This window comes from Falco naumanni, chromosome 6 (genome assembly GCF_017639655.2).
Source record: "Falco naumanni isolate bFalNau1 chromosome 6, bFalNau1.pat, whole genome shotgun sequence".
Classification (NCBI taxonomy): Eukaryota; Metazoa; Chordata; class Aves; order Falconiformes; family Falconidae; genus Falco; species Falco naumanni.
Window position 1 is genome coordinate 48,587,767 of NC_054059.1, and position 22,137 is coordinate 48,609,903.

Below are 22,137 nucleotides of genomic sequence, written 5' to 3' on the forward strand. Positions count from 1 at the left end.
AGTTTGGCTGTCACAATGTTTTCATCATCTTTTTTTCTCTCTGCTCCCAGTTTCAGTTTGGCTGTTCCCAGTCTTGCCAATCATACTTCTTATTTTTTTTCCAGACCAGCATTGTTGGAGAACGTCACAGTATTGTTGGAGAACGTCACATTAGAAAGGTTTTGGATTTTTTCCCTTCCTCTCTGTTTTAGACAGAATATAGACATATATGCCTCTCGTGCTTTAAAGTAAGACACACATACTACTATTGGGCAGAATATTGGAGATGGAGTGAGTGATACGTGTGTACACAGGCAGACAAAAGTTTCAAAGACAAGTTGTGATTTTCAGGTGCAGATGTTGAAACGCTGTGAAGTCCCTTCTTTTCAGGCTTCTTGGAACTCTTAGAAAATTTGAGTATTTTTATAGGATCTCAATCACTATTAATTTTGCAATGCCTTGGCAAGAGGCATAATAAACATATTTTGAACACTGGATAAGCAGTTTTCCCCTGTCCTTTAAAAATGGATAGGAAGGGAAACCTAGATGTGTCAAAAGCATAATACGAAAATAACATGATTTGTCACTGTAGAATTTCTTCCATGTTTTAATTTTGGTGGTCTTAGAAATGTAGCACTGAAAGAGTTGCATGTGTGGATATATCTACCCTCCCTAGTTGTTACAACTAATCTGAATTCACTAGAGAGAACTCCGTGACCAGTAGCCATGGCCATGACTTCTGAAGACTAGCATCAACCGAGTTGTTAACATGGTCTTGTCTGGTCACTTCACACAGGAAAATGGAGACCTTAAGAGTTATTTTTAGCATTCTCATATTTTTTTAATGTACATGTTTTCTGGCAATGGCAATAAGGGACATAATTCTCCCCCTTCCCCCCCCCCCCATCTTTCACTAGCAACAAGAACAGGGTGTCTTGTTTTCTTCAGTGTTCTTATTTTTATGCCTTTACTGCTTCTCTTTCGTACTACTAAATATACTTCCTTGTACCTTTCTTTCTAAGAAAGCATGCCGTTTATTTCAATGTTAAGGACCACTGGAAAAAGGAAATCTGCAGCTTCTTTAATATAAGCATGGCAACGGGCGGGTGGAAAATCAGTACATGTAACTGGTAATTTTGCAGTTCCCTGTAAAGGTAAATTAAGGCACAATTTCCAAAAAGTGAAAGTGGATCTGAATAATTTTTTACTTCTTAGTTACAGCAGGTCATAATATTTCTGGTTAAAGTCATGGTGCATATAATATTGAAGTACTAAGATGTACCGAAAGCTCGCCTGGAATCAAATAGTGAATCCCTTCAACTTGCCAGTCGCTTGGAGTGAGCGGAAGTCCATCTCTTATGAGGATGAACAGGGACCGTTTGTCCCAGGATGATTGCTGGTTCTGCACCTAGGCTGGAATACACCTCTTAACGCATGTATCTGTGTGCCGGTAAAGTGAATAGAGTAGACGCTATGATCTGCACTTTGCTTCCTTTGTTTTGAATTCAAAGGCCATCCCTAATTGATGGAGGTTTCCTTTACGACGCACTTATTTTCAAATCCATCATGCCGTGCTTGTGCTGCCCCTTGCCTTCATGGATGCGCTGGTCTTTGACCCAGAACTGGTAAATGAACCCTGCAGGGAAATCATTAGAGAATTGGAACGGTTGCAGTGGAGGGACCAAGGGTCAAACCATTACCTCCCCATAGGACCGTTGACTTAAATTGGACTTCTTGCCTTTCGGAAGCGGGTCAAGTGTCAGGGACGGTAAAGTGGTCAGGTACAAACTGATAACAGATCATGGACACAGTTTTGGGTTTTTAGCTTAAAAAATGAAGGCTAGGCAGGATGGATTTAGTCTAATGATGCCTTCTCTGTTTCTCTCTTCTCTCCCTTAAAAAGCAAAATCCTGAGAAGTCAGTGGGAGCCAGTGCTCTGACATTAACGTGCAATTTGTGATCTTTCGGCACATTCATAATTTTTCAGAGTAGTTGGTTCAACATTTTTAGTCTTTCCTTGCAATTTTCTTTGATGGAAAAATAACAAATGATATTTTGTACCAAGAAAATACCTCCATAATTCCTGTGAGAAATATACCTCCTGCTCTTTTTTCCCTTCCTCAACTGCTCTTTGCATAATTTTTTCACACTCTTAAAAAATGTAAAATGACCCTTTCCAGACTCTACAAAATAAATATTTCTTGCTCCTAGAGGAAAAACTCCGAGTGGCGCATCGATGACAATGAAATATACTGCTGGATATGAGAAACTATTTAGTGATTTAATTTAGAAATCCGAAACCCTTGATACATTTTTATAATGTTTTATATATTTGCAAGTGTGTAACTATGTAAAATAAATTTAAGATATCAAAAATGCCAAAAAGCCATGGGTTTCAAGATACTGAAATATGACCACAAACACTGAAGAACAAAACAGTCTGTACTAGAAAAAAGATGAGCCTGTGAAACCCTACGTTCTTTTCACTGCAAATTCAAAGCACTGCAGAGACCCCTTAGAAACGTCCTTCTCCTCGGGTCCATCCACCGTTGTGCATACCACACAGCACGTAGTAGGTTTAAGTCGCTTTCTGACTTGCGTGAGGAATTACCCCTCTCTGAAATAATTAACGAGATGCAAGAATTAACACAAATGCATGTTTGAGTAAGTGGGCTGAAGGCTGGCTCTTCTTTTGAAATCAGTGGCAGAGGAGTGTTCCTAGAGAAGTGAATTGTGTTTTGGTGAAGGAAGGTACATTAATTGCAGTGTTTCTGATACGTAAATGTTTTCAAGATATTAGTAAGAAAAAAATGAGGGAAAAATATGTAAGTACTCCTTTGACTGGAGTGTAGTGCTCTCAGAAATAGCCATACTTCAGATCCGTAAGTTAAGAAGACCTGGAGATCTCAGAAGTCAGCAGGAAACTGTTCACCATCTCCAGCTGTGGAAGGACAGAACGTGAGGAGAACAGTGCTGCATCACAGGTGGCCTGCTTCATGGCTTGAGATTCACAAAGCAGGCTCTCTTGCCAGTCGGTTCTCTTATATCTTACTTCATGGGTGAGGAGGAACAAAAATGTTAATTTTCATATGTGTATACTTTGGATATGGTTCATTACAGGCCTTTCCCCCACCACCTGACTTTACACCCTTGTTTTCTGGAGGGTTCTTGTAATGGTGATGATTTATCTGTAAGCAGGAAAAGAGACAATTGGAGTGAGTAAGAGAGAGAGTGTATTTTATCAGCCTTTCTGTGGGGCGTGTGGTGGGTTTGCATGCTGCCTGCAGCGGGGACAGCGCTGCCCTGAGCCCTGAGCCCTGAGCGCGCTGGCAGCAGGCCGTAAACGCCTGCTCGTCGGCTGGCGGGGATCTGGGGCCCTTGGACCTCGCTACGCTGAGCTTCTGCTGCCGGCAGTGCTGGAGGCCCGGCCCTGCAACTGGAAAAGCAGGTGTGGGGCAGTGGGTTGGCAGGGCTGGTGAAGGAGCCGCCTGCCAAGATGGCGCCAGTGTGGGAGCTGGAGGTCCACAAGATGGTGGGGAGCCCGGGAAACGGCACAGGGAGGAGGCTAGAAATAGAGAAGTATCTCTGTTGCAGTGCTTCCAGAGGGGATTACATCCCACCCTGTGCTCTGACCGCACTTCGCCTACTGATTGAGGGAAAACGAGGAACTGACCAGCTGGAAACTACTGCCCTTTACTCCAGCTCCTTCCACTTCCAGCAGCTCTTTCCCCTCAAGCAGACTGCAGCCGGGAGGCACACTGTTGCTGGTGTGCAGAAAGGAAACTGCTTCCCTGGCACCTTCGGCATTGCATCTGGTAGAAGCCAGCTTAATAGGTTGAGCCATTTGGAAGATGGGTCCATGCGTTCCAGCTGGTGGAAGGGAGAGCTGCTGTCCTCCCATCGGGGTGGGCTGCGCTGGGAAGGTGCCCCGCGCACGGCCGGCAGCCTGCTGCCCACTGTACAAACCCTGCCTGCACACAGAGGCAAAAGGGAGTGGGCTTGCAGCCTCTAACAGTTAAACAGGGAGATGTTTCATTCACAAGGGCTGTTCCAACAGCTCTTGATGTTGATAATGATGAATGGTGTGTAATGAAGGGCTGTGCGACTGAAAGTTCTTTGAACATGGCTTTTCCGCTGTAACGCATCAGGACTAACAACTTCCTTTGATAGCAGGTGATGGGATAGGAAGCAAACTGGAAGGAAAATTATTTTCCTGTGCTTCTCACAGAAAGCATACAAGGCACCAGGGCTTTTGCTTGTCAGTCACACAATTTGCTTTAAAAGGCGAGAGAATTCAAGATAGCACGGATTATAGTAACAATAATGTTGGTCACATTGTAGCTCGCTAGAAAGACAGACGCGACCATTTAATGAACCAGTCATTAGTGTTCAGTGCAGTTCACAGGAGTGGAGCAGTGTTTGGGTTTTTTTTTTGCAGGTGAGTAATTACGTTCTCCACCATGTCTCTCATGTTGTAAGGGATGGTGACTGGGCAGCCAGGCATCCCCTGGTATCCCCTGTTAAAACATAAGGTCTGTTATTTCACTTACTTTAATTTAATGGTGGTGTTTCCAAGGTCGTGAACCTCTGAGCTGTCTTCATGTCTTTACATTTCTTTATTTCAGTGTAATAAATAGAAAATAAAAATATACTGGAGATAGCATTGCTGATCTCTAAATTTCCCCTAATATTCTGAAAAGCCCTACATAAGCAACCTGAAATCAGTATGCACTGCATACAGTGTTAATTTATTTAAACTGTGTCTAGTTTTACACAGAGCTCTCTTTTCACTCATTTATATAGGTATGAATATATATAGGTAGATAGGTAGGTATGTGTGTGAGGGAGACGAGGTGTTTTCATTTGGCCATTTGTTTACTTCTGACAGGAGATGAAGGACAAGCATTTGAGAGCTTAAAAACTTTTCCCTCCCTTCTTTGCGCATTTGTACCCCTAGAGTTACTGGTACTGCCCCTTCTCTGTTTCAGGATTCAGTAAGAAAATAAAGTTAACACTAAATGTCATTTTATAATTGCAATAATGATCACACAGCTGTGCTTTCCTAGTTATATAATGCACGTCAGGAGCAGTTTAGGAGCTCAGTCTCATTTCCTGCCCAGGTGTAATTCTGGTGACCATTATTACAGTAGGAAGGCTCTCCTGGTTCATTATGGCTGCAGTCTGACGGGGGCCTGCACGGCGTAACGGAGGCCGGCGTGGAAGGGTGTTGCAGCTCTGGGTTAGCCGTGCGTAAGCTTTTGGCCAGTGCAGGAAGCACGCCTGGGTGCGTACGGATGGGGTGGCTGCAGACAGTGCGGGCAGCTCACGCGCATGTGCCCGCGTGTGCACAAAAAATACTAATAAAAAAATAAATTAGGTGTGCCTTTCTTAAGAAATGTTGTCTTTATTTATGAGCATGTGAAATTCTGAGGAGGAGCTCTTACACTTAAATGAACCTGCGAGCAGCCCATAGAAAAGCAAGTGCCTGCAGCGCTAATAATGAGAACTGACAAGGCGATCCTGCTGTGTTTATTTATGACCTTCTGCCTTTGTTAGCTCTTGTGAGAAATTCCTCTCTAACCATAACAATATTGCTGGAGCTTGGCACTTCGCTGAGGAATCCTACGGCGCCCCGAGGCCACTCACTGGCATGGGTACAGCTTGCAACAGATTGGCACGGTTGTTGAAATTTTCATATGTTTTCCCTTTATTTATCTCTCTACTTAATTCATAAGGCTGTTTGTTCCTTTGGTACGTTTGTTTGTTCTGACAAGCACCCTTCAGAAGTGTTTTGGGACTTTGGGAGGGTCCCAACTTGCTGATTTGCTTTTTTTTCCTTTTTTTTGGTGGTCTATTGAATAACACAGGATGAAATGAGCTTTCGTTTGTTAGTTGCATCAGGTAGATCTTCTTAGAAGTTGTGCGATAGGTAGGGTCTTTTTTAAAGAAAGACAGAGTTTATGAAAGTTGGCTCTGTAGTCTTTAGTGTAGAAGACTGCTGACGGGGAACTGGGACAAGTGCTCAGGCAGCACTGCAGCAAAGCAGCAACGACCTTACAAGGCACACAGCAAAACTTTCAACAGGATAAGGACCTTATCCTTCTGAAGCTGTAGCTCTTGCAAACCATACCTTGCTGTAGATAGCTGTTTTCCCATCTTCCTATCACGCACATTCCCCAGAATACTTCTTGGCCCTGCTCCATAAGCTGTGTTACGTAGCTCGGGCACAGATTTGGAAGACGGAGAATCAGCAATAGCCAGGGTTGCACCTGAAGGTCTGGCAGGGCTGACGTCTCTCTTAGCTTCATCTTGCAAGGACTAGGATGCAGCCAGGGACAAGCGCTGCAGTTCCTCAAGCTGCTGCATGTGATGTAGCATTTCCATGGGGGAACAGCAGCAGCAGGAGAGGAGAGCAAAGGATCACTGCCTTACAAGATCCTGACAGACCCTTTTTCAAAGAAGCTGCCAGTTGCAGCACTTTTTTCCCACCTCTGTCACGTTACCTGACATGGTGTTTCACACCGTGTACAAACACACTCAAAATCCAGTGCAGCTGAAATAGAGATCAGTGAGGAAAAAAGTTCTCTTTTGTTCTATTTACAAATATTTCATGCAAGTGGCTTCCAAATGCACTGTCTCTGTGGGCTGTGGTACTGCTATGGTGCTTGCCAGAGGGAGCCACAGCAGGGACGTAGCCTGGCAGGCGTTGGGGAGAGACAGTTGGCACCTGAGGCCAAGGGCTGGGTAAAGCACTGTTGTACAGGAGGGCAGATGGGAGCGCCTTGCTCAAGTAAGGCTTCACAGAGTGTCCACCCATTGTGGTCCATGGAGCAGCAGCCACATTTTTGCTGATCACAATTGCTGTACACTGAACACCCTACCTGTGCTTTCTTGGAATTTTCTCAGGGCATTTTTATTACCATTACACTGAATTGGCCATTCTGTGCAATACCAACCTCCTCCCTTCGAGCCAAGGAAAATTTTGGAGGAGCAACCTACTGAAAGCTTTATCTAAAAGTTTTTGGAACTCCCTGTCTTCTCTGGTAAGAAAAAGCTGCAACTTTGAAGTGTGCTCAGGCACTCAAAAACTCAGAAAAACTGGCTTTCACAGTTTGCCATGGAAGTCTTCTTTTCTGTATTAATTAAAGGACTGTAGTAACTGGTATGTTGCTGCTGCTGTAGATTGCATCTGCATGGTTTAACACTTCCGTAGTGACTCTGCCACATCTCTCCTCATTTGTTGGACTTCAAGAGTATACCTAAAATTATGAACCTGTTGGATAAAGATTAGCTTCATGCACTCAACAATCAGGACAACCATGTCATTATCTCAGCCTTGAGATACCTCTTCCCACCCCAAAAGCAAAGTTTGTAAGCCATGGCTGGGACAGCATGCTTAGCAGTAGACAGGGGAGGTTATTGGCCTTTCAGAATTTTTTCCTAAAGCTTAATTGAAGCACTACAAGTTATCCTTCCTACTAGGGTAATCAAGATATTATTTCAAAAGAAATCTGAGGCTTAGACACTTTTCTAGGATTTCAAAAGCCTTTTGAAATTTATATAGAGATTTCTGAAATGTGAGTTCTACCCAGGTCTGTTAAAGCCATATCATCTCAAAATATCGCGTTCCCTTGCTGCTCAATTACTTTGCACAATAGCATGCCCAACCAGCACTGAATTACTGCGAGAAGTGAATTCCAGAACTTGGGGTGACAAGGGAGTCTGGTTCTAGCTGGCATGTGCAAGAAATGATCTGAAAGTTTATTTTCCGCTTTATTACTGTCTTGGATTTCATTTCCCAACCTTTTCCCAGGTTACTGGAAAATGAAGAGGTGGGAGGGGTTGAGCGAACAGCTCTTGAAGCGTAATTGTTTGGTTTTGCTGCTGTGGCCCATAAACCTCAGAAAGGAGTAAGCAGTTCGTGTGCATGATGGGGGGTGTGGAGCAAAGCAGTCAGAGCAATTGCAGTGCCATTCATTTGTGCTTTACTGGTTGTCGAACTACATGCCAGTGGGGTCATGCTGGGTTCAGGAAAAGGAAAGAGAAACGAAGAGGGAGGAGGATGAAAGATTCTCACATGATGCTGAGCAAATGAGTCTGGACTGACAAATCAAGCTGCATTTGCTGCAGTAAACAAGATACTCATTTCTGTCTGATACTCCCCCAATATAACACTGCATATCCAATTTGTTCCGATTTTGTTAATTAAGAATTAATTAACTAATACTGTTCTCTGAGGCGTCACCTTGTTCAGTTCCTTAAAATGGAGGCTTTTCTAACATTTATCGCTCTTTTTGGTGTATAAATGTTTCTGCTCCTTTCAGCTTCTAATTCAAGAGGAAGAGGTGCAAAGTTATCAGAGCACTTGTATTTTTGAAGTTTAAGATGAATCTGTGACTGACTTACCATCTCATTGAGTTGTGGTGTTTGCTTACAGGGTGTTGTGGGAGAGAGAAGATGGAGACACAGTATGATGCATGCAAAAGCCCTAAACTAATGAAAATCTGTTTTGTAGGTCCTTATTCCTATGGTAACCTGCTGGGACATCCTTTTTATCAAAACATAACTCTACAAAGGGTGCTAATATGCCCCCCCAAAAGGCCAAGTGCTGTACATCAAGAGCTTTTTTAAACCCTGGGCATACAGCAGGTATACAGGTTCATCAGTTAAGCCCTTTATTGTGGTCCACACATAGGTAGCCTTGGGCTGTCAGAGGAGCTCACTTGCTATCAGCCTGCCTCATTTGCTGTGGGATGAAAATATCTGCTTTCAGTGATCAGTGGGCAACTGATTGCTAGATCAACACTTTTTTTGTTCTCTCTACTGCAGTCTCCAAATGAGATAGTATTACAGGTCCAAACTTCTTAACAATGTGGCTGATGCCTTCTGAATGCAATGTGGAATGGCCTGAGAAGCACACGTGGAAAGTTGTTAACTTAGAATGGCAAAAGAGGTGCATTGTGATTCAGGGTATGTCTGTAGTAGTGAACAGTAAGCCATGTGAGGTTGTGTGGCTGTGTTTAAAGAAATTCTCCTACATGAGCTACCCTGCATAAACCCAGTGAGGATTTCTGCACTGCAATCTGTGGGTGTGTACTGTGGAATAGACATGGTGTGAATTTTACTACGTTTCATGTTATGGTATTCTGAGGTGGTGTTTGCTCCCTTTTGCTTGAACCACACCTGCAAAATCTCAGGGCTTTGAGTATGTAGTCTCAAGATAGGTGGCCTATGCCTGACTGCAAGTGCTGCAAGTTTCCAAAAGTAGGATAGGCAGAGTAAATGGAGTAAAGGGAGCAGACAATAATTTCTAATGCGTATTGCTGCTGCTCCTGCTAAAATTTTAGGTTTCCTTAATGTCTGCTGACCCATATGTTCTTTTGGTAACGTCTTGTTCTTCTTCCTTACATGCTTTTGCTCAAATCCATGTTTGTCTTGTGGTTTGGTACTCCTATCCTTGCTTACTTGGTCTGATTTCTTTCTACATCAGCTGTGAAAATAGAACAAGTAGGGAACAGGAGGGGGAATAAAAGCATGTGATGTTTATCTGGTAGCTTGGTGCTGCTGAATTCAACATGGCCAGAAGCACAGCTAGGAGAGCAGTCTGGGCTGGCGAGTAGGGGGATTGCCCAGTGGCCATTCGAATTCTCAACTTGCTGCAGAGAGAGAGTAGGATAGTGATCCCCAAAGTAACAAGCTCCAGAGAGCTTGTAAGGTTCTGGATCAGTGCCTGTTTTCCTTTGGTCAGCTTCCTCTCTGTTTTATCCTGCCAGTTTAGCCTGTGTTTTCCCCGGGGAGATGGCTGTAGGCTACATGATCTGGAAAATGGTTGTAATCCAAAGAGACACAGAAGAAAGTTGTGTCTCAACTTGTTCTTTACATGAAAAAAACAAAACTTTAATGGAAAGGATTTTCTGTTTGGGGATGGTTATGGTTGGCACTGAGGAAGCTATGGATGGGAAGTAGTATGATTATGAGTAAATTTTATTAGGTTGCTGTTATGCAAACACAACTTTTCTTTCTTCTTCGTAGGGGCAATTTGTTGTGGTTTTCATTGATTTGGTTGTTTTAAATGTTGCTCTATTAATGATAAATAGCTGATGCTGTAACTACAAGAGTTGTTGGCTGAGAATTTTTCTTTGCTACAATACCGAAGAGAAATGGCTCCTAAGGGTTGGTGACTTTTTGTTTTTAAATTTTATTTCAGAAATTCTACGTGCTAAGCATTCTGCTTCAGAAATAAACAGTGAAGTTTGTATCTTGAGAGATGCAGTGTTATTGTTTTTCTGTTCTGGAGATTTACTGTTTATTTTCAATATAAAAAAATATTGTTGTCAGACAAGCTGTGCGTCTTACCTGTTTACAGTCCTTGTTAGACTCTGTCAATTTGCTTTGATAGCACATGGGTCATTAGTATTTATCGTTTCATACACCCGAGTCGATGTTTGTAAACTAGTGACTTTTTTTATGCCATTAGGAGATTCCTTGATGTAGCTGAAGACCTCAGGAGCCCGCTTCCCATTAACTGTCAGGCAGCTGCAGACCCCGTAATGAGTGGGACTCAGCACAGGCAGGGAGGTGCGTGGTTGTCTGGGCTTTCATCTGGTGCTTCGAAGCTATGGTGTCAGCTTTGAATTTCTGATTGCCCTAACTTGTGTGTGCTGTAAAGCTCTTGTCTGGACTAGCAAGTAAGATCCCGTCATGGATCATTGTAGGCACAGAAGTGTGACTATATCCATCTTAGCAACTTATTCTCATCCTGTGTCTGACAGATATAATAATTTGTTCATATTATATTCTGTTCTTGGACACCTGTATTCACAGATACACAGTTTTTATTTTTAGTTAAGGTTGTCTTACAAACACAGATCCTTTGCTTGTTAAAAAAATGTACTAAGAAATTATTCTTTCTTTAAATGAACTGGGAATTGAATGCTACAGTGAGATGCCACATTCAGCAGAACAAAATCATATTTCTTGTTTGGGTGGCAGTCCTGCCTAGGCAGCCGGGAAGGCCAGGTGCATCTCTTGAGCCTTGTGGGCTGTGCTTTGCAGTGGTGTTCACTGCTGATGAAAGTGCAAGCCTGCGGGCACAACTGCAGTGTGCCTTCAGCAACAGCCTCCCCTGCACAGTCTTCATAGTCTTAACACCTCAGGTCCTTAATCTGAGATCTGAGCCAGTGACACTGCACCAACTCATCATGTACACTGTGGTGTTGGTATTGTGGGACCAGGAGTTACCTAAAAAAAGGGGGGGGGGCGGGGGGGAAGGTGTAACTTTGCAATGAGTCCACTTAAGATCTCTTACATTTGGTAGACGAAACATTTCTATTAGCTGAGTGTTTGGAGAAAAACCCAAGTTAGTTAAAGTTGGCAGCAAAATGCATGCTAGCTTTAGTGAACCTGTTTAAAAAACAAATAAAGCAAACCTTCCTTTGCACTTTCCCTGATCTTGGCAAGTATTCATTTATTAGGACTAACACTTTTCTTTGAAACAGTGTTTTCTATGCACTTTCAATCAGTGGGATTTTTTAAGACTGGGAATGAATTTCATATCTGAATTACAAGTATGAACTTTTCAAAATAGTAATTTGCTTAGCGATTAAGTGGTAAGCTGTGGCTTGAATCTTTTTTTCCAAGTTGGCTTTTTGTAGATAATCTCTTGAAGACTGATGTAATTCCAGATCCCATAGGTTGAAAAGATGGCAGGCAGAGCACTGGCACTGCATTGTTTGCTTATTCTGTTTCTTGCTTGCTTGAGTGAATATAGGGCTTTTGGGGAAAAGATGTTGCAACCTCAGGGACTTCCCTGTATAGCTTTGCAGAGAAAATATTTGATACTGATTGAAGTCCTTGCAACACAGTTCAGTAACTGAGTTATTTTGGGAAGAATGTGAGGTCTGCAGAATGAAGGGAATGTGTTTCCCCAGCAGTGGTGCTTTGTCACTAAATTTAGTGCAAGAAGCTACTGTTTTTGTCATGTACTTAGAATTTCCTTTATCTGGAGTATTGCATGAATAGCTTAACACGTACAGGTTAAAGTTAAAAAAATGGTTAAAAACATGAAAACATCTAATAAGTGGAATAAAGTGGCTGACAAGTACCATAATTAATTTAAATGAACCTCTGCCCAGCTATTCTCAAAGGTTGAGTTTGTCTTGCAAGTAAGTTTTTAGCATGAAGCAAATCTTCTCCTTACGGGAGCATGTTCTGAGGTAGAGTTGTGCCCTCCAATAAAAATTGAGCTTTTTCCTCAAGGAGGTGTTTGAAATGGAAGTGAACTTGTCTACTTTTCCTTCTTAGAGCCTTGAATAAACAAGATTTGGAGAATGAACCTTGTTTTCTGTCCCTGAAGTTCATCTCAGTAAGGAATGTCAAAGGCACTTTGGCAAAAATGTAATGGCAGCCTTGTTGTCTGTCTCCCGTTAAGAGAAGAATTTTTTGAGGATAGGCACTAGGTGTGTTTGGTGTGCTTAGCTGAGGGTTGCAACATAGCTGGTGTGGAAGGAAGACAGTTCTGCAGAGGGTAGCAGTCTGAAAATGAAGGGGTTTTTCCTCGTGGTCTCCATCGTTGCTGTGCCCATGTGTTTTTCCAGTTGCACAGGCAGTGGGAGGCTGTTAGCTCGCTCACTGCCTCGACAATGTGACCAGCAGGGCCTTTGGAAGACTCCTTGAAACATGCTATTATCGGCTGCTTTGTGGTGAAAAGAGGTCTTGCAAATATCTTGAAATTTAAACAGAGTTATTGTGGGTTTTCCCTTTGAATGCATATGTGTGTTTGTCAGCCAAATCATTTGTTCAAAGTTAATCTCAATTACAGAGCATATTGTTCATAATCCCCCATGGCTCCAAAACAATAGCAGAGTGTACGTCTGCTTGAATATATATTTACATACTTAGATGTGAAATATGTTTGCGTGTATATATAATTTTACTTCTAAAGCAGTGATTCGTCTTAAGGAGATGGATATTTCATGCGGGATCCTGTCTTTTGAGCAGCACCATCCTCCATCCTAATAAAAAAGCTGCAGGAAGGCCTGAATGGAGTGAGCAGGGCTTTGATGCTGCAGCCAGAGAGTTGTTGCAGTTGCCTACGCATAGGGCTGGGATTCGCACTAGCAAAATGGATGGTAGGGTAGAGTCTGGGGCTTTCAGCTTCTTGGAGACAGGGAGGTTTTTTCTGTCTTTAATTTTAATATCTACAGAATACCTCTGCTTTTCTTCCACTCCCTGAACATAAAGGAACTGATGGGCAATATCTGGGAAGTTCAAATAAATCCCAGGTCCTATATGCTCTGCGCAGTCCCTGCAAGAAAGCTCCAAACTACAGTAACCTGTCAGTAAACTTAGGGTGTCATTTAGCGTTGTAGGAGCTCAGTTAGTGAGGTGCTCCACACTTTTCAGAGAGGGTGCTAATCGTTTTTCAGCTGCAGGTATTTAACAGGGAATCCTTCTAGTAAAATCTTGGCTTATGTCCACTGAGATACTCAAGCAAAACCAGCAGCTGCATGAAGTGTTTATGGTGTAAATTTTTGCTCCGTGGTGAATGCTCTAATCCCGTCACACTCTGTGTATGAAATTGTAGTGGTATTACCGAGTTACTGTAGTTTCCTTTTCGCTGTTTATTGGGTCTAGGTGTATTCCTTGAGTAAGTTGACATTATTATGCTATATAAGGGTGAGTTGTTGTTTTTTTTTCTCTTGTGCTCTTTGTAACTTTGGGTTTCCTGACTCTGTATAAGGAGTTTGCTTCCTCCTTCCTTGCTGGCTGTGTTGCAATAGTAAATTGGTGTGCTGTTTCAAAAGTATCTCTCCTGTCGGTCTGATAAGATCATACCACCAGGAAGGCACAACATTATAATCCCAAGCACAATGTGATCCTGTTCATTTTAGCTCTTGTACTTGTCAGAAGGACAAGAATAAAGGTTGTTCATGGGTGAAAGGTGAGGCTAGAAGTTAAGATAGTCAGAGATAAAACCGGTAAGAGAGATAAATCCTGCACAGGGACATTTCAGTTTGTAATCAAGGTATTATCTAGAAATGAACTTAGGAAATTCCAGCCACATGCCAGAATAATACAGGATGTAAACCTGACACTGAGAATACAGAACTGTAATATGGATTTGGGGGGGGGGGGGGAATTGTTTTGTCCTTCATTTTTTCTTAGATTCGGTGCTACATTTGGAAATACAGTCATACCAATACCATAGGCAAGAATAATAAGATCACTCTACAAGAAACAAGAGATTTCTGGTAATTCTAGACTTGCTACATTTTACTGGAAGAAAAGAGTGCTTTCCAGAAAAAGCCTCTGAAAAGAGGCAAAATTTAAGTCATGCCTTAGGGTATGGGGACTTCAGCCCCTTAAAAGAATCCTGGCAATTACCTAACCTGCCAACTTTCCAACAAGATAAATGGAAGCACTGTAGCTTGAAGGTGCCTTGGTTTGAATGAGATGCAGTAAGTAAGGTCTCTCTGTTCTTTACAGGCATCATAGATCTGATAGTACTTATAAAAGAAGAATAGAGTTGGTGCCCTGCTGACTAAATTGTCCTCTAGAGGAGTATTAGTTACAGAGCTTCTTTGTTAACTAGGCTGTATGCTTAAACCACTGTGAATTTCTCTTATTAGTAGGCTTTTTAATAGCTTTACATATGGATAGGCTAAGTAAATGCAAGTAGTTCCATGTAATTTACGTATGTAATGTGTACATGTACAGTATTTTATATATAAGTAAATGTTTGTGATGTGGAGATTGCACATGACTTCATTACAGTTCTGTTAAACTGAGGTAAAAGCAAGCATTAAAATACTGATAACAGGAGAACAGTAAGTCGACTTCTGCTCTTTCTGTCCAGGTGCTTCACAGAAAGTCTTTCTTCTCCTTCTCTTTAATTTCCCAATTAGCTTTTGTGGATAACAGAGGTGTTTCTAAAGCATTTGTGTGCTGGAGGTTTCCCAGTTGCTTGCCTACTCAGGCCTTCTACCTTAGAAGACTAGGTAAGGCCACAAAGAGTATGTTAACAAAAAATACAAAGGAATGCTTTGCAAAGGGTACTTCCCCTTTTAGCCCGCTGTAACACAAAGTAAAGGTATGCAGCACAGCCCAGGCATCTAGATAGGCAACATCCTGAGAGCAACCTCATTATGGGCTTTTATGATGGGTCTGATGAATTAATGCTACTGTAGCATCCTTGGCAGATGAGTTGATTGCCAAGTTCCCCAGCCCAGGGAAGAGAACCCAGTGCTTATGCTAAGCACACATGAGGAGTGAGTGCAAGGCATCACGGGTGTGCTGAGCCCGCCTGACTGCTCCCTCTGCATCAGCTGTGGGAGCGCTTTGTGGCTCTGCTCTTTAAATAGACCGGCATCATGCAAGCTTTCCTCTTTCTTTCCGCCTTGTGAAGGAGTTGCGTCAGGTTGGTGAGGAAATCCCTGGAAAGCAGGCACTTGAGGAAATGCCTGGAACTCATCAGTCACTCCGCCCTGGCAGGAGGCTGGAGAAGTCAGATGGGCCCTGATGGGAAAAGTCAGCTTCATTCCTGTCCCCAAGTTCTTCCCCATGTGCACACTTGGCAAGCTGGGGAGATGCTTTGGGGAGTAGTCAGGGTTTGCTTTGGTCTCTGAACAACAAATAATTTAATCACGGACAGTGGTAACTGCTTCATGGCTTTTTGTTATTTTGGCGAGTTTGTTTTTCAAGTACTTGATGGCTTGCTGAAACAAATGAAAGCTTTAATCTACACACCCTTTTAAAAACTGATATTCTAAACACAAACCCCTGTGTTTTCTGTATCTTCTGTCAGTTGGGTGCCTATCTGGTTTTTTACTCAGAATTTGTATTCCTTTAGAATAGGCTATATTCTGCTACATTCGGTTTTCAGGGGTTTATTATATGCTTTTCAGCAGCATTTGTTTTATCAGCACTTCCTGCAGCATTTGTTACACATCATGACAGCAGCGATTTGATTCCATTTAGAAGAATACCATGTTATGTATGAAAAAGTAGTAATTGCTTACCTGTTTGCCAGATACATTCTACTGTGAAAAATCTCTAGCGTTGCTCTATACAGTATCAAATGGTGTTATTTCTTGTTTATAGTTTCTACAGTTAATAGTTTTGAAAAAGAAACAACAAAAATAGTTTATTGCCCATTTCACAATTAAATTTCCATTTGTAGGGATCCGGATATGTACTCTTGAATGAATGCAGAGTCCACACATAGACTTAAGTTTCAAACGTAATTTTTGCTTTTAATATCCCTAATGAAATACATGTACAATAATTTTGTGCTTGTCAGAAAAAGCAAAATGAACCTGCGGTGAGAGTTGTGCTTGAAGTGTTCATGGAAATTCATTGGAAACAAGGGCTACGAGGTATTCTCCAGAGAGCTAAATCGGGTGGGTTGTATTATTACCTTTTTGCACAGGGAGGAATAACATCTAGCATTCTAGGTGGCTTCTAATGAGTGTTATTGGAGTTTAAACTGTTAACCCTATTCTTTCCATGCCTTGGAAGGCTGACTGTCTGTCTGGGGCAAACTAGCTGTGAGCCTCCCTCCTAACAGAGGTAGTCAGCGTTGGGCAGGACTCTTACTCTAAATACAACATTTTGCATTTCATCTAGCTTTCTCTAACTTCTAAAAATAACTTTATCTTTTGTTACGTAAATCAGGCAGCAGTAAGGCTTTGCTTCCTGAGCTCGTTGCTTAGGCAGAGGCCAGTTCCTTTTGTGCTACTGGGACAACAGGTTGCCTTGTCTACGTTACAGCCACTTGCATGAGCCAGACAAGTGAAGTCAGTATCAGCCAAAGTCATCCCAGTTACTGGAAGCCTCAAAGGTCACTTAATAACCTATTTTATATGTGAGGTAGCTCTCGGCCTTTTCGTTACACTTTAATTTGCTGATGGAAGTAGTAACGTGGCTCCTTAACCTGTGCCTTGTCAATAGTCACAGAAGCACGGCTATCTTTGTGTTTTTCAGTTTGTATGAGATTTTCCTGTGATGCCTAGGAATTAACGTTTTTCCTGACAGTTAAGAGACATGCACTTGCTTTGTCACAGCATTCTTGCTTTTTCATATCTGATTTTACAGTGATTTAAAAAAAAACAAATTACTCCCACAGATATGAAGACCGGTGTAACTCCCATGTTACAGCTTTAGGGAATATGTCCAGCAATTCGTAGTTAGAATTCAGACATGCTTTGATGTACAGAGGAGATTTCTCATTGAAAATATAGCAGTTGTGAATGGAAAGGGAGCAACTGTTTAACAGAGTATTCAAATAAAGTTGAAGAGAAACTCTTGAGTTGTGCGCTGGTATCTGATGGAAATAGAGTAGCAGCCTTCCTTGCTCTGGGGTAGCCAGCAGGTCCTGTGCTGCTGCTGGGGGCAGAGCCCCCTTCTTGTGTCTCCTGCAAGGTAAAAGAGCTGCGGGTGAGTGTTAGAAGGGCTGCTTATTTTACACCCTTCTCTGGTTTTGGTGATAGTTTAAAAAGTGAAGTATATAAGCTGTGATTGTAATGGTAGCAAACCCCAAAATGAAATACTATGTGAAAGTGAAACTGATGTATCATTTTCATTAGTTTTAGTATGCTCAGGCAGAATTTGTGGGATTAATTTTGAAAGCTTAATCCAGATGGAAGAGGTTAAATTCAATGTTGAGTGAATTTGGTTCCAATTCATTTGTTGCCCTTGCTTGCTCTTCTTCTGAAAGAATTGGAGATTAAGTGGAGAATTGTACATACTGTCCTCATTTTCTGCCATCATTTAACTGCATGAACCAACAGTAAAGACAACCTCTTAGTTATCTGCTGAAATAAGTAAACAAGTGGACCTTGTCACCTTGCCAGCTCTCGAGTCCTGTGGCCTGTGTGTTAGTTCATATGACGACTTATGTTCTTTTTTCCTTTTTCCTCAGGATTTATCTGGATCCATTGACGACTTGCCGACTGGAACTGAAGCAACCCTGAGCTCAGCTGTTAGTGCGTCAGGCTCTACGAGCAGCCAAGGGGAGCAGAGCAACCCTGCACAGTCTCCATTCTCCCCTCATGCTTCTCCACACCTCTCTGGCATCCCCGGGGGCCCATCACCTTCCCCTGTAGGCTCTCCTGTTGGAAGCAACCAGTCAAGATCTGGTCCCATTTCTCCAGCGAGTATTCCAGGTAAGTTTGTTCCGACAAACCAAATTAAACCAATAAAGGGGTTTATTAAATAAACAAATACTCCTGTATTGCAAATTCATTTATTTTCTGAGAATCCTGCATTTTCAGGGCCTTTTTCTGCAAAAAATGCATGCTTAAAGCAGGGGTAAATTCCGTCTAAACTTCAGCTGCCAAGTGCTTGGAGCACTCAGAATTCTGAACTTGACTCAGCATGTGTGTTTGAAAAATGTCCTAACCATCTACCAGTGCAAATACTTGATCATAATTTTTGTATTTGGTTCGTGTGTCATCTATCTGTCACATATTTCTCTCTATTATTTACAGGGTCCCTTTTCTGGTTTTACTGTGTATTTTTGTTGGTTTTGGCTCTTGAACTTGTATGGTGGTTTCAGACCCACAGGATAAGGCAGAGATTTTCCAACCCTATATTGTAATAATGTAATTTTGGACATGAGTACAGAATATTGTATCAGATATTTTGTAATATTTGCAAAGGTCAAGAAGTTACTAGGAATCCAGCCACACCAGTAATGATTGAAATGCCAGTGGCATGCTTGCCACTTGCTTTGTTGTGCCACATAGAGTATGACACACAGTCATTTGTGTACATTCACAAATTTGTGGACATCTGTTAAGATACCCAGAAGAAAAAAACCATGTGCATTAATTCCAGTTTTTACCTTCTCCCCACTCATCTGGCGTGTTACTTGCAAGGGGTCAGGCAGCAATGTGTATTTGGTATTTCAGATAAGTTTATTCTCTTGCTGATGCTTAAGTTTTTGGTTATTCTCTGACATTTTGAATACTAGGGAAATTCCTAAGAGTTGGAGAGTGCTGACATTACCCCAGGGATAACATCAGTTGCTGACAAAACCACAAAAAAACCCCAACGTGAAGCTCAGTTAAAAGAAACAAAAGCAGTAATGCCTTTTCATTTAGATGTGCTGTAAACCAAATGCAGGTTAAAATTCAGTGAGTAGCGTGTGTTTTGGTATTCAGTACAAAGGTATCTGTGTAAAGTATACATGCCTGTTTGTATCCAGAGGTTAAACTGGATAAGCAAAGGGGAATAAGCTCAGTGCATGCAGGAATGTTGCATACTAAATGTGGCCTGAGCATGTCCAGCCCTGACACTGCCTGCGTGCCCTGCAGTTATTTCTTCCCTCTCCAGGCGCTCGAACTGGCAGCATGTGCTCAGGTGGGGCAGGAATAGCAGGGGCAGCAGCAGGACTGGAATATTTGCATTATGTGCAGTATGGTAGCTTTGTGTTTGCAGCATATTTCCCAGCATGTGGTGCAGAAGCCCATCCCTGTTGTTGAGTGAAGCCAGATAGTTCACCCAGCTGAAAGAGGAACGTTTTCCCACAGGCAGATTCATGCAGGTAAATGGATTGGCATTTTAGCAGCCTGATTGCTGAATAGGGAAAGAATGTTGTGACATTGCAAATAGCTTTACTGTAGCCATGATAGATAAGGTTGGGAATAGGACAGTGTGTATGGGAAAGTAATAACTTTTATGAAACCAATTGATCTCTGTGGGCTAAAAATAGAAGGGCTGTGGGCCCAAAGGTCAGGATCAGAGTCACTTCATCACTTCAGCTGAGCCCAAAAGCTCATTTTTTGTTGCTGAAGTAGTGAAAAGTATTGCCTCTTCATACAAACCATGCCACCATTTTGCATGGTGGTTTTCTGGTCTGCTGCCATAACACAAAAGCAACTTTTCCTCAGGAAAGATTTTTATGAATGGCGCTAAATCAAAATCACCCACCACTGTTTCCCCAGCGTGGGTGAGCTCGTGGTCCCTGCAGCTCTTTTGCTAAAGGTGAACTCCCAGGCATAAGCTAATGCAGCTCTCTCCGGAGGGGAGCTGGGCAGCTGCCGGTAGCATTGCTGCTGCTGGTGCTGCTGCCGTGTTTCTCAAGCTACAAAGTGACATAGGCAAGGCTGCTATTTAAAATCCTGTGACTAGTGGGACACGGCTGGGTGCTGGGGCTTTCAGGCCGTATGAATTAGACTGTGCTGTCACCTAGGTCTGTTCCCACCGTTGTGCTTCATTACTGGGACTTTGGTAGCTTTTTTCATCAGCCATATTCACAAGACCCTATGAAAAAGTAACAAAGAGCTTGTTTGCATTTCTGTAGCTGTTTGCAGCATTCAGGTTGTGGCTGTTTTTAGACATAGATTGTGTAGTGCAGCATCTCGCCTTTAATAATTTTGTTCGCTGCTATTTTCCTCTCTGTTCTCACCCTACCCTTGTTTGTTCTGACCTCATTCCTCTCCTATTACCTCCTGCGATGTTGTGCCACAGCTTCTCCATGTGACATAGATTGGCTCTTTCAATCATTCTCTCTCCAGCAAGTCATTGTAAAATGAGCAGCTGTTGTGTTGCTGATAGCTATGGCTAGGGAAAGCCAAAATGTTGCAGGGGGTTCTTGGTGGGAAGGCCATTAAAATAAAGGTGTTGCTTTCTCAGGGTTTACTGGAAGAGAAGCATCCTTTTCCCAGTGCCTCCTTCCTTGCAACAAAATTGAAGACTAATTTAACATCAAAAGGGCAGACAAACAAACAGCCCCCTATTAAACCTCCCAAACGGCTGATTCTCTTCCACTGCCTGTTTAAGCTGTCTCCCCACCCCGCTGCAAGCCTGCCACCCCACATTGCTTTCTGTCGCACTCGGCGGATTTCACAGGCATGGACTGGCACAGACAGCACTGACATTGGCACGTCCCTAGCTCAGTGGGCATTTCCTTCCTGTGCTCTCTGAAATGCTGGACAGATATTTTCTGTGGTAAGTGGCACACACATATACAGCCTTTGTTTCCATTTGCAGTACTGGAATAGACCAGGGAGATTAACCCCTAAGAGCAGAAAAGCAACTTTGACGGGTTTTGTTCAGAAACATAGTTTTCTCTCAGAACAGTAACACCTCTCATTTAGATGCACATTCATTACAGGACTGAAATCCCACTCTTTTATGATTTTTACAGATTCAGAATGCATTCTGATTTCCTGTTAAGTAGATCATTATTCTGCTTTGCCAGAAATCCTGATCTCTTTATTTTGTAGCCATCTTCATAATTAGGGTACGTGTTCTTCCAAAGAATGAGATGTGATGCCCTACACTGCTTTGGGTCTTGAACTGTGCCTGATTCAACCCTAAACCATTAGTGGAAGCTGACGCAGCACATCATCAAAATGCACTGTTGTTGCCAGAAGATTTAGTGGCTGTTAATTTAACTTCTCTCTCTTTCTGTGTTTTTTTTTCTTTCCCTCCAGCTCTAACCATTCCAGTTTACTAACAAAGCAAAAATGTAAATAAGCTAAACTCCCCTTTCTCCCCCCATCCCCAATTTTGATCTCACTGGCCAAAGGCTTTTGTCAGCTCTTTCTCCCTTGCGGTGTAAGCAGCAAATTTTTTTTTATCTTAAGAGTTCTGTGGAAGATTGCTGATAGGCCAGGAATCCCTTAACCCATGATGGGCAAGCAGATTTTATATGAGTTAATAGAGTCTAGTCTCTGCAGCAATTTTTAGATGTATAGAAGAGTACACTATACTAGTAATGAATAGCAAATGCCGTCATTAGAAATACGTAAAAGAATTTTTTTCATGTAATCAGTATTTTGACTTGCACTTTTCGTACGTTACAGTTACTTTCTGAACAGAAAGCTCATTTTCACTGTGTTAAGCATCAACTGCATTGTTGTTTTTATTACAATTGTATTGATGTCTTCTTTCACCAAGGAGTTTCGATATACAGCTGGAGTTACAATTATCAGGAAGAAATCCATGTGTGGATACTCCCACTTAGGAATGTTATTGCAAGTCATCGTAATTTATGCGAACCAGTGGTCAGCACTATCCTCTGATTGAAAAGACCCCAAATTTTTGATTGTGATAATTATATGAGTCAATGGATGTGTTCCATTCAGTGGTGAACTCTACTCTCTGTAGACGGGGAGGTCTTCCCACCTGTATGGATCAGGTAGCTAGCTT

At 42.3% G+C, this 22,137-nt stretch overlaps 1 protein-coding gene across 10 annotated transcripts in view; it reads left to right on the top strand.

Annotated features, from left to right (window-relative positions):
* The window catches only part of ARID1B (AT-rich interaction domain 1B), a 335,632-nt gene that overhangs the window by 216,801 nt on the left and 96,694 nt on the right, over nt 1-22,137 (top strand). For all 10 annotated transcript variants that reach the window (XM_040598764.1, XM_040598762.1, XM_040598768.1 and 7 more), the window contains one exon: nt 17,900-18,143. In XM_040598764.1, coding sequence (XP_040454698.1) covers nt 17,900-18,143 — 244 coding nt within the window. The remainder of the gene's footprint in view (nt 1-17,899; nt 18,144-22,137) is intronic.